Raw genomic sequence first — 12,784 nt, forward strand, 5'->3', positions numbered from 1 at the left:
GAAAAGGCAGTCTGTGCGAAGTTTCATAATTAGCATTAAAAAGAGCTGGAGTTTGAACCTAGATCTGATTCCACCTAGTCAACTGACTTGCTACCTCAGAGATAAGCAAGAGAAAACAAAGGCAACCCCTCCCCCTTGCTCCTGCTTCCAAGACTGTCCTATTCAATGAAACCTGCACACTTAGTTTCACCACAGCCAGGAGAACACCTTGAATGCCCTGCCAGGAGGGAACAGCCAAGAAGTAGTAACCAAAGCTCTGTTTTCTCCAACAACTAGAGGAGCACTTAAGTGGGCAATTTCCTCTCCATCCCCATTCCTAGCTACAGGAAGAAGTTGCATAATCAACAGTCACTATAAATCACAACTGCTTTTCATAACTTCTGTCTTCATCTTTTTCGGTTTCACCACAAGCTAACATATTTCCCAAGCCTAAGTTTTATCACAGCGTAGTCTACTTTCAAGATCAATAAGGCTATTCTTCATACTCATTTCACACTTAATACAATTCCATGCCTTTGTAAATTCCCTTATCCAAGTGCTCAGAATTAGTGATGGGTTCCACAAAACACACTTGAGAAATGTATTTGTCAACCCACTACCTTGGAGAGCAACAGAGAGATCTGACAGCTAGCCATCTGAATTTTACTCGCTGGATTTTCACGCTGGTTCAGATACTCACTGCCTCGTGTCAGGCAAGTTTCTGAACTTTTCTGTAACAAGAAGGGTAAGTGTCCTCATGCATACTCTGCAACTCTAAGATGGCTTCTGGAAAGTGTTTCTAAGTGCTATTGAAATCCAAGTTTACAACTCTTACTTGGAAGCAGGAACTACACTTGAGTGCCTATTTAATCCCAATGTTTCACAAACTACATCTTTTTACCTCCCAAGCCTCTCAAGCTCTTGTTTGGAGCATGCTTCTAACTTTTTTCCAATTTCCACAAAAATAAAGATTTAACAGAGTGCTCATGCAACTCTTTCATTTTTATTATCATAAGCAAACTTTTCTAGTTTCATTTAGCAGATGTCTCAGGGCTGCTGCAGCTATCTCATATTTTGTAAATGAGACATCTAATCACACAGCTGACTGCACAGCTGGGCAAGGGTTACACTGCACGGGCATCACCTGGACTTGAGATGCAATGTTTGAACAATTACTAGATTTCGCCTTAAAGGCCCTTCTTTCAAACTTCCCTAGTACAATTCTCAAAACGCTGAAATAAACACATTCCACAGATTTTCTTGTAAGAGGGTTTAAAGTGTCCTAGGAAAGTTGTTTTATAGAAAAGGCTATGCTGTCAACTTGTTTTTTAATGCCCTTAAACAATTCTATTAGTCACAGAGAAAAAGTGAACATTTGTTAGTAATTAGAGATAAAACATCTCAAGTTCTGGGGCAGAGGAAGGGAGAGGCCACAAGAGGACCTGGCTGGAAGGGGAGATAGAGTCCAAAGCCACACACCCAAATTGGACCGCTTAAGAGCTGAACTTTCCAAAGTCAACTTCTAAGTCTCTACAAGGAGGGCAACAATGTTTCAGGGGTTTCTGAAGTTAGATATATTAACAATTTCCCTGGAAAGCTAAGCCGCCACGGGCAACTCCAGGTGAATGAATGAGTGAGGGAATTCGCCAGATTGAGTTACAAAGCTTTTCCAACGATTATCAAGATCAGGTGCTCGGTTACAACACAGAGGTATCCTCCTTTACAGCCTTTGGACCTTGCTGCGTGGAGATTTTCACAGATAAGAGGGAGGAAATGGGAGAGAGACGGGCCTTCCTCCCCGACCATCCACATCTTAAGTCCATAAATGGCCCCTCCCTCTGAGAATCTCACGCGCCTTCTGTCGGGGGCCGCAGGCCTCAAGCTGCCAGGCTGCAACCTCTCGGGACCTGCCAGCTCTCAGGGGAGCCCCAAACATGCCCATTTGGTGAGGTGCTTCCGGGGCTTTCCCACTCCCCCTACCCACAGTTGAAGGACCATTTTCAGGGGCTCTCCGTAAACCCGGAGAGGGGGCCGCCCTGTAATCTCAGCTGTTCCGGCCCCCAGGTGAGGAGGGGACACCTGGCCCCCGGCGCTTTGCCACCCCGCGCGCACCCCGCCCCCGCGCCTCCCTGGATTACCATGGCAACCATCCCCCTCCCCGCGTGACGCTGGCACGCGGGGCGCCCCTCCGGTCCCGGCAACAAGTCCCCCGCGCGGCCCGCGGCCTGCAGTCAGCCCTGGCCCGGCCTCGCCGCCCCGCGCCCGGCCCGGCTCCGCCCGGCCCGGCCGCACTCACTTGATCCTGGAGCCCATGGTCCCCGGGCCTCCTCATGGGCCCGCGGGCCCCGCTCGGCGCTGCGCTGCGCTGCCCGCCCGCCCGTGGCCGACCGGCCTCCCTCTGGCGCTCTCCCCGCCCCTTCCTCCCTTCCCTCAGGCTGGGGCCCGCCCGCTCGAGGCTCGCTCCCTCGCCGCCGCCGCCGCCGCCTCCAGGGGTTAATGAACTCGCTCCAGCCCGGCGAACGCCATGGTCGCCGGCGCGCGTACTCGGCGCGCGCCGCCCCCTCCGCCTCGCACCGCCGCCCTTCCCGCCCGCGCTGCCGCCGCCGCTGCCCCGCGGAGGCTGCTGGGAAGTGTAGTCCGCTCCCATGGGCGGGGCCGCGGAACCGCGGTGGGCGAGGGCGAGGGCGAGGGCGGGGCGGGAGCGAGGTCACCCACGGGTCTCTCCGGGGGCGGGCGCCGGAGGACTCGGGTGTACCAACCTGTGCAGGCCCTTACACAGCTCTACCGCAGTGTGCTTCGCTGGAAACCTCCACTCACCTCCTCAGCCGCCCTGAGGAGACCCTAATCCTCCCATGGAGACCGTCAAAGAAACTGTCACCCATCCTCTCCTTGGAGGCGTCTCACCTAGCCCTTCTCACAGAAAGCTAATGTCTCCCACCCAGGCCTCCATGAAAACACGTTTTCCCTTTAACATCCCGCACCTTCCAGTAAGTTCCGTGCAGAACCTCTTCTGCATCAGACTGTCCCCTTCCCCACCTGAAGGTCTTGCCTCTTCCTTTCCCCTTAGACCTTGAAGGAGACCCCACATACCTACAGAAAAGCCACCTGGGGGCTTCGTGGACCCACGTGGTGGCTCAGCTCTGGCCTCCCCTTGAGGACCTCTGCCTCCCTTTATCAGCCACTTTGGGGACTGCAATATGGAAGGCTCCTGTTACCACAACAGTCTCTGATAGAGATTAACTCAATGCAAATGAAAGGATTTGAGAGCGTAGATCACCAACCTGCTACCTACCCCTGCTCCCCCTTAGGGCTCACTTCCATGAACGCCTCAATTTCATCCCCTCTAGGTTCAGAGGGATCATAAAGAAAGCGATAATGACAGCTCCATTAGCCACATTTAATGGTAGCTTTAAATGTGGGCAAGTGCCCTCTCTGAATCAGACACAGTGTATCTGCACATCAGTAGTGCCAATTCTCACAACAATCCTGTGTTCATCCCTGTTTTACAAAGAGGAAACTGTGGCACATTCCCAAGGTCACATAACTAGCAACTGGTGAAGCCAAGATTAGTGTTCAGACTGAATAATTCCAGACACGTGTGACATACTTATGCTTTAGGGTGGTGCCTTTGGCCACAAGTCCAAAGACACTTTTAATATTAGGCTTTTCTTTTCCTTTTTTTTTTTTTTTTTTTGCAATTTTCTGTCCTGAAATGCAATTCATCCCTTCTGCCATTTCAGTTTTTATAAATGCATGGAGTGCCTCCCCACCCTACCACCATCCCATAGCCACTACATAACTGGTCCTGCATCCTAGGTCCTGGCCAGGCTGGGAGCAAAGAAAGCAAGGAGGTAAGTCATAGAAAAGACTTGTTGGAGTCACCTTCTGGATAAAGATAGTTTCTCTCTTTTGTCTCTGCCTTGAGGTTATTGAAGGCAAAGGGTAAACATTTTAAAATTAAAACAAAAAAAAAAGTGAAAAATATCCAAACTGCCATTTTGAATTCAAAGTGTTATGCACCCAGACACCATACCAACTTGTAAACACCCCTAGGAGCAAAGCTCTGCTAGACAGACAGGAGCTCTGTGGTGTTTACTCACCTCGTTTCCTGTGAAACCTCTCCAAGGAGCAGTTGTTATCAAGATCTTCCCTGGAATGAGCAGCCAGTTCAAAAGCTCTGAGCAGGAGACTGTAAATAAAACAAAGTTATTGGTGGAGGGCAAAGCTGGCTGCTTTTCAAAGGAGGCTGTAGCCATCCTGGCCACAAAAATGTCTGGGTGCCTGTTGGATGGGGTGTGTGTGGAGGGGGGGTGGAGGTAGAAGGTGGGGATTATGTGTCTGCCCAGGTGGCCTCAGAGACAGCAGGGTGGTCTGAGGAGAGAGCACTGGACTGGGAGTTAGGAATCTGGCTTCTAATTCTGGCTTCAGCATTGACTAGCAGATTTTTTGCAAATGATCAGACACGTGTATGTTTCGGTTTCCTCCTCCATAAAATGGGTATAGAGGATGATGAGAAGCTTCCATCATAAGTGTGAATGTAACATAGGAGCAAAGAGCACAGGCTCTGGAACCAGACTGCAAGGGTTTAAATCTCAGCTCTACCTCTTACTAAATATGTGACCTTGGGTAAATTATTCTTTCTCTGTGTGTCTTAGGTTCTTTGTCTATAAAATGATGATAATAATAGACCTATTTTAATGACTTGACATGAGGATTAAATGAATTAGTGACATTTATAAAGTTTTAAAGAGTGACTGTCACATATTAAGGACTCAAAAATTACCAGGAACTATTGCATACAAAACACTTAGCACAGTTTGGCTTTTATTATTAAAATTAGTAAGGTAACTGATAGCCAGTCATGGTGGCTCATGCCTGTAATCCCAGCACTTTGGGAGGCCAAGGCGGGTGGATCACTTGAAGTCAGGAGTTCAAGACCAGCTGACCACCAACATGGTGAAAACCCATCTCTACTAAAAATACAAAAAAATTAGCCGGGCATGGTGATGGGTGCCTGTGGTCCCAGCTACTTGAGAGGCTGAGGCAGAAGAATCACTTGAACCCAAAAGGCAGAAGTTGTAGTGAGCTGAGGTCGTGCTGCTGCACTCCAGCCTGGGCAACAGAGTGAGACTCTGACTCAAAAAAAAAAAAGTAATAAGGTACTCCAGCTCCGTTCCTATAGTCCTAGCTACTCAGGAGGCTGAGCCCAGGAGTTTAAGGCTAAGCCTAGGAGTTTAGTGAGACTGCAGCTCACTATGATCATGCCCATTAATAGCCACTACACTCCAGCCTGGGCAACATAGCAAGGACCCATCTCTGAAATAAATAAACACATTCTGTAAAAGTGATAAACATAATAATAAATAGTACCATGCTTGGATTCAGGAGACCTGAGTTCTCAACTCGACTTGTTTGTTCACATTCTGTATCAGTTAGAATTCAATTCAACTGTAAATGATAGAGAATTAAAATAACAATTGTTGAAAAAAGTAGAATTTTATTTCTCTTTCACTTAAAGTCTGGTGATTAACATTCCAAAGCTGATATGACAATTCTATAATTATCAGAGACCCAGAATTCTTATTGCTCTTCCATTCTCCAAATAGAACTTACACCTCATAGCCCAGGATGGCTGCTTAAACTCTAGCTATCAAATCTGCAGCCCAGCCTGCAGGAAGGAAGAAGGATATGCCCCATGTCAAATCCTGACCTTTAAGTGTACTTCCCAGGAATTACTCACACCACTCTCATTTATTTCCCAGTGGCCAGAATTTAGTCATGTATCCACACCTCACTAGGAAATATAGCCTTTATTCCAGACAGCTAGACAGTAATGTCCACGGCTGAAAGGTAGAGGGAAGAGAGTGGCATTTCCAAGAAAGAAGGGAAGGATAGATATTGCAAGACAGCCAGAAGTCTCAGCCATGCTTGGCTAAGTGACTTTGAGCAAGCCACAGATTTAACCAAAATAAGAGAATCAGTCTAGATGACCTCCCTCCAAAGTCCTTTTGGGTTCTTAATTTCTACAATTCAGTGGCTTATTGATTTTATAATTCTTTTAAACCTAGGTGAATCTGATGTCATTCAAATGAAATGAGACCCTGTGCCAAGTGCGTGCCATGATCCATTGTTGGAATGTAAACTTTCCGGTAAAGAGAAGTGATTTAGGAACTTTGCCTTCTCGACTGTTGTCAAAATAGGCTAAGCAGATCTAGCAGATAAAAGTCCAACAGTAGGGTCCATACCACCTGCATTGACACTTTGATGGTCCTCAGTTTCCAAGCTTGCTCTTGCTCTTTTGTACCTGTTTGGTTTTTCTGCTTAGAATTTAGAGAACTGCATTTATTGAAGGGAAGACAGCAACCCCGGGGAGCTCTATTGCCCCCCTAATTATACTGTATGAAATGGCAGAACAAATGGTCTGTGTGCCAGGACTCAGTGGTCTGTTGTTCCTAATACATTAAATTGTGATTATATTATTTTTATTGAAATGTAGTTCACCTACCGTAAAATTTACCCTTTAAATGTGTATATTTCAGTGGTTTTAGCTGATGGACATTTGGATTGTTTTCTCTTTTTGGTTATTATGACTCTGGAGCCAGATGGGCCCAGGTTGCTAGTTGAGTGAACTTCGAGAATGTTATTTAAATTCTCTGAGCCTTGGTTTCCTCTTCCTTAATAAGAGGATAATAATACCAACCTCACAGACACAAAATAAGGATGTAAGGTTTTTGCTCTATATTTGGTTTTCAATAAAGGGGAATATTATTCTGCTAAATTGTCAAATTGATGAAGACAGGAACCACATCAAGTTTGTCCATACCTAGTTCTAAACATCTAGTACAGAGCCTACCAGGCTGGCAGTGACCAGTAAGCATTTTTTTAAAAAATAACTAGGTCGGGCATGATGACTCACGCCTGTAATCCCAGCACTTTGGGAGGCTGAGGCAGGCAGATCACCTGAGGTCAGGAGTTCAAGACCAGCATGCCCAATATGGTGAAACCCGTTTCTACAAAAAAAAAATTTTTTTAATTAGCTGGGCATAGTAGTGGGCACCTGTAATCCCAGCTACTCAGGAGGCTGAGGCAGGAGAATCGCTTGAACCCAGGAGGTGGAGGTTGCAGTGAGCTGAGATCGTGCCATTGCACTCCAGCCTGGGCAACAAGAGCAAAACTCTGTCTCAAAAAAAAAACAAAACAAAACACTAAACAACCACAAAATCCTTATTTTGAGGCACATTCTTCAAGAATAATAAACCACAGAACAAGATTTGGGAAGTGCTGTCTTAAATTTGAACTTAGTATATTCCATTAGTGCATTTGTTCACCTTCTATTTTTTGTACATTTTTAAAAAATTGTGGTAAAATATGCATAACAAAAACTTGACCACTGCAACCATTTTTAAGTGTACAGTTCAGTGGCATTGAGTACATTCACATTGTTATACAACCATCACCACTGTCCTTTTTCATCTTCCCAAACTAAAACTTTATATCCATTAAACAGCACAATCCTCCCTTCCCCTCCACTCATCCCTGGCAACCACTATTCTCGTTTCTGTCTATGAATTTGACCACTCTCGTATAACCTCATATACGTGGAATCATACATTATTTGTTTGTTTGTGACTGGCTTATTTCACTTAGCAGAATGTCTTCAATGTCCATTCAAGTTGAAGTGTATGACAGAATTTCCTTCCTTTTTAAGGAATAGTAGTTTTGGTGTGTATATATCACACTGTGTTTCTCCATTCATCTGCTGATGGACACTTGAGTTGTTTCTGCCTTTTGGCTCTTGTGAATAATGCTGCTATGAACGTGAGTGTACAAATATCTCTTCAAGACCCTGCTTTCTGTTCTTTTAAATAGTACCCATAAGTGGAACTGCTGGATCATATGGTGATTTTTAAAATTTTTCTGAGGAACCATCTTACTGTCTTCCATAGCAGTTGCCCCATTTTACTTTTCCATCAGCAGTGCACCAGAGTTCCAATTTCTTCACTTCCTCACCAACACTTGTTATTTTGGGGTTTGAGGTTTCTGTTTGTCTTTTTTTCCTAATAGCTATCCTAATGGGTGTGAGGTGGTATCTCATTGTGATTTTAATTTGCATTTCTCCAATGATTAGTGACTGGAGCATCTTTTCATGTGCTTGTTGTCCATTTGTATATCTTCTTTGGGGATATGTCTATTCAAATCCTTTGCCCATTTTGCAATCAGATTGGGTTTTTTGTTGGTAAGATATAGGAGTCATTGATACATGCTGGATATTAATTTGTTATCAGATACATAATTTGCAATATTTTCTCCCATTCAGTGTATTGCTTTTTTACTCTGTTGATAGTGTCCTTTGATGCAGAAAGCCTTTTAATTTTGATGTAGTTCAGCTGATTTTTTCTTTCGTTACGTGTGCCTTTGGTGTCATATCCAAGAAATCACTGCCGAATCCATTGTCGTGAAGTCTCTTCCTTTGCTCCTAAGAGTTTTATCATTTTAGCTCTTACATTTAGGTATTTGATCCATTTTGAGTAAATTTTTGAGTATGGGATAAGGTAAGAATCGTTACCTCCTTTTAAGAACTAGGAATGAGTGCCTGAACCTTTCCTTATATGTGATTAGTAATCCCAGCCTGGACATTCACCTGTTTTCTGGATATATGTTCATTATTTTATCATTGTTAATAATACTATTATATTAGCCTATTCTCACGCTGCTGGAACAGACAGCCTGAGACCGGGCAATTTACCAAAAAAAAGGAGGGTTTGTTTTGTTGTTGTTGTTGTTTTGTTTTTGTTTTTGTTTTTGTTTTTTGAGACAGAGTCTTGCTCTGTCACCCAGGCTGGAGTGTAATGGCGCAATCTCAGCTCACTGCAACCTCCACCTCCCAGGTTCAAGTGATTCTCCTGCCTCAGCCTCCCAAATAGCTGGGACTACAGGAGATGGGGTTTTACCATGTTGGCCAGGCTGGTCTCGATCTCCTTACCTCGTGATCTGCTTGCCCCCCCAGTGTGCTGGGATTATAGGTGTGAGCCACCGTGCCCGGCCTAAGAAAGGAGTTTAATGGACTTGCAGTTCCATGTGGCTGGGGAAGCCTCACAATCATGGGGGAAAGCAAGGAGGAGCAAGTTACATCTTATATGAATGGCAGCAGGCAAAGTATGAGAGCTTGTACAGGAAAATTCCCCTTTTTAAAACCATCAGATCTTGTGAGACTTATTCACTATCACAAGAACAGCATGGGAAAGACCTGCTCCCATGGTTCAGTTACCTCCCACAGGGCTCCTCCCACAACACATGGGCATTCAAGATGAGATTTGGGTGGGGACACAGCCAAACCATATCAGCTACCTTGCAAATACTTATTAGTTTATATTTTCCCAACTGCTCAATAATCAGGGAGAGCAACTGTCCTTGATTTAACAGTGAAGATGCTGGCCAGGAATGCTGCCTCACAGCTGTAATCCGAGTGCTTTGTCAGGCCAAGGTGGAGAGCTTGCTCTAGGCCAAGAGTCCCAGACCAGCCTGGGCAAAACAGCAGGGCCTCATCTTTTGATTAAAGACATAATTAAAAAGAAAATTAGCCAGGCATGGTGGTGCACAACTGTAGTCCCAGCTACTCTCTCCAGCTTTGGCAACAGGCAGAATAGAACAGAACATAACAGAATAGAATAGAATAATAGAATAGAATAGAATACTGATATACAGCAGGCTTGAGTGATTTACCTGAAATCAAATGTCCAGCAAGCCACTAAAACTTAACTCAGATGCCCTAAGTTCTAATTCTGGGATCATTTGTTAGTTCTCTAAGACATAATGTTTTATCTTGTGGTTTTCCTTCACAGATTTATTCATTAATTCATCAAATATTAGTTTTCTTAATAATAACTATATTGTTAAAAAATGCAAAACAAGAATAAATAAATAGCATATGTAATTCCTTTGCAGTCCCCTCCTCTCCTGGCTGTATATATTCTTATTTTTATTTTTATTTTTATTTTTTGAGACAAAGTCTCTGTCATCCAGGCTGGAGTGCAGTGGCGTGATCTCAGCTCACCGCAACCTCTGCCTCCCAGGTTCAAGCAATTCACATGCCTCAACCTCCTGGGTAGCTGGGATTACCAACTTCTTTTTATTAGAGATGGGGCTGCCCCATGTTGGCTAGCCTGGACTGAAACTCCTGACTTCAGGTGATCTGCCCACCTCAGCCTCCCAAAGTACTGAGATTACAGGTGTGAGCCACCACACCTGGCCTATACATGGATTTATGTTTTAATTCTTAGCAGAAATTTTAGTTGTTTGAATTCTAAAGCTTTTTTTTTTCTTTTTTTGAGATGGAGTCCCACTCTGTTGCCTAGAGTGGAGTGCAGTGGTACGTTCTTGGCTCACTGCAACCTTCATCTCCTAGGTTCAAGTGGTACTACAGCCTCAGCCTCCCAGGTAGCTGGAATTACAGGTGCTTGCCACCATGCCAGGCTAATTTTTGTATTTTTAGTAGAGACATGGTTTCAACATGTTGGCCAGGCTGGTCTTGAACTCCTGACCTCAAGTGATCCATCCACTTCAGCCTCCCAAAATGCTGGGATTACAGACATGAGCCACTTGCACCCAGTGAATTCTAAAGCTTTTATCCCAGTATTTCTCCCATGTCACAAGTCAAGACACACAAAATGAGTGACAGTGACGGACTTACCTTAGCATCTGAGTGGAGATTAGGAGCCCATTACTTTTAATGGCAAAATCTGCAATTATCCTTGCACCAACCTAGTTCTTTATAGGATGGTGGGGAGGATAAAATGATTATATCTGTAAACACTGAGGGCCCAGCAATAATAAATATTTGATAAATGAATAATTATCATAGGTACAGCTGACAACTACCTGACTATGTGTTTTACTCACATTATCTTCAATCTTGACAGTACTCCTGGAAGGTTGGTGCTGTGATACACACTTCCAGAGAAGAGAGATGTCTTACCAGAAGTGGTAAGAGCTGAGGCTTGTGCTAAGGCCTGATTCCCAAGCTGCCTCTTCTCCTTCCAAAATAATTTCTACCAAGCTCTCCTCTCTCTTTCTCTCTGTCTCTCTCTCTCAACTCAGCTAAAAATATCCCAAACAGCATCCTCATTAGCTAATATGCATAAATTATTTTTTGCTTTTTGAGCATAATTGGCTCATTCAAAGGAAAGGCTTCCACCTACATGAAGGAAGGAGCTGAGCTGCTCCGTGAAGACTGTTCTGAATTCAGCGAAGGCAGCTGTCTGTGGAAGCTCCCCCTGCTTCTGGGCCCGTGCTGTTAACTAGACGGCAGTGTAGCGGAGTGGAAAACCAACTCCTTTCACATACCTGCTTCATTTGAGCTGAAGGACTTTGGGTAAGTCCCTTCTAGTTTCCCAAGTGTCAGCCTCCTCAGCTGTTACATCGGGATCATCGCAGTGCTTGCCTTATAGGGTTGTGGTGAGGATTAAACGAGATCATCCATGAGTCCAAACATGTAATATATGGCCCCTCAAAACCTGGGAGCTCCCATGATGTAGCGTATGAAGTAAACCACTGACATCTGCAGGTAAGGCAGGATAGCCCAGTGGTTAAGAGCATAAGGTTTGGAGTTGGAAAGTTTGTGGCTCAAACCCCAGCATGTACCATGCTCTGGTTCTGTGACAGCCTCCTTCTCTCTCCAAGACTCTGGCAGTAAAAAAGATATAATACATATAAGGAGCTCCATAATGAACAGTGGCTGTGTTCACAGCAAGCCTCCCCAACCAGATCATCCCTCTAATAGCCGTTGGAATAATTGATTTCTGCTTCTAGGGCAAATGCACACAGACACCATCGAGTGTTCTTCTTGGGGCAGAGCACATGTGCTCCAGGGCAGCTAAAGCCAAACTGTCTGCCCCGACTTCTTCTGCTGATTATGTGGCCAATGACAGCTTAATGGACTCTTTACCCTTGAATGCTAAGGGGAAAATAACTCATAGCATTATAACATATGAATGTGATGTGGGTTTTTTTTCTTGAGCAATGCAGAGAGAGAGAGCCAGAAACATATGTAGACTTGAACCTCCCTTTTCCTGGCCCTGTCTGTATGGAAGACAGATTTAGCCATTGCAATTACCCATATCATTCATGGTTGTAAAATATAGCCACATCCGTGTGTGTGTGTGTGTGTGTGTGTGTGTGTGTGTGTGTGTGTGTGTGTGTTTTCCTGAATGATCTGAGGCTAACAAAACGGAGTATATAGTCAGCTTATTATGTGAGGACTGTGAATGCCTCTAAATTATTGATTTTTCCAGGGACAAGCCGTTCCTTTTGGAATGAATGGATGTTTGTTCATGCACACACACATGCACACACACACAGATTTTTTTGTCATGAGGAAGCTAGTCAAAGACCTACCTGTGCAACTTCTAGAAAGCTGCTCAGGCGCAGTGGCTCACACCTGTAATACCAGCACTTTGAGAGGCTGAGGTGGGTGGATCACTTGAGGTCAGAAGTTCAAGACCAGCCTGGCCAACATGGGGAAACCCCATCTCTGCTAAAAATACAAAACAATTAGCCAGATGTGGTGACATGCACCTGTGTTCCCAGGTACTGGGAAGTCCGAGGCACGAGAATCACTGGAGCCCAGGAGGCAGAGAGTGCAGTCAGTCAAGGTTGCACCACTGCACTCCAGCCTGGGCAACAAAGGAAGACTCTGTCTCAAAAAAAAAGAAGGAAAGAAAGAAAAGAAAAAGAAAGAAAGCTGTGCTGTCCTGGCAAGACAGGCAGTGAGTCTCCTCCGTGGAAAGCTAAAAATGTCCTCAGCTGC

General features: G+C 44.9%; 2 protein-coding genes across 12 annotated transcripts in view; one reads left to right on the plus strand and one right to left on the minus strand.

The window, feature by feature from the left end:
• DENND1A (DENN domain containing 1A) overlaps window positions 1-3,173 on the minus strand; it is a 553,495-nt gene extending 550,322 nt beyond the window's left edge. For 9 of the 11 annotated variants that reach the window (XM_078375918.1, XM_035257037.3, XM_078375962.1 and 6 more), the window contains exon 1: window positions 2,276-2,525. Coding sequence is in view for 3 of the 11 variants with exons in the window: in XM_009002741.5 (XP_009000989.1) it covers window positions 2,276-2,292 (17 nt within the window). In the remaining 8 variants the exon portion in view is untranslated. Of the gene's footprint in view, window positions 1-2,275; window positions 2,526-3,069 lie in introns of those variants that run through there. The other 2 variants (XM_078375906.1, XM_078375877.1) reach the window with 1 other exon arrangement.
• On the plus strand, window positions 1,609-11,277 carry LOC144578718 (uncharacterized). The gene is made up of 6 exons (XM_078346177.1): window positions 1,609-1,689; window positions 1,966-2,043; window positions 2,185-2,966; window positions 3,720-3,830; window positions 10,899-10,962; window positions 11,141-11,277. Exons 1-3 carry the CDS (start codon window positions 1,609-1,611, stop codon window positions 2,905-2,907), a joined length of 882 nt encoding a protein of 293 aa, XP_078202303.1. The 3' UTR covers window positions 2,908-2,966; window positions 3,720-3,830; window positions 10,899-10,962; window positions 11,141-11,277.
• The last annotated feature ends 1,507 nt before the right edge of the window (window positions 11,278-12,784 follow it).

Source organism: Callithrix jacchus, chromosome 1 (genome assembly GCF_049354715.1).
Source record: "Callithrix jacchus isolate 240 chromosome 1, calJac240_pri, whole genome shotgun sequence".
In the NCBI taxonomy this organism is placed as follows: domain Eukaryota; kingdom Metazoa; phylum Chordata; class Mammalia; order Primates; family Cebidae; genus Callithrix; species Callithrix jacchus.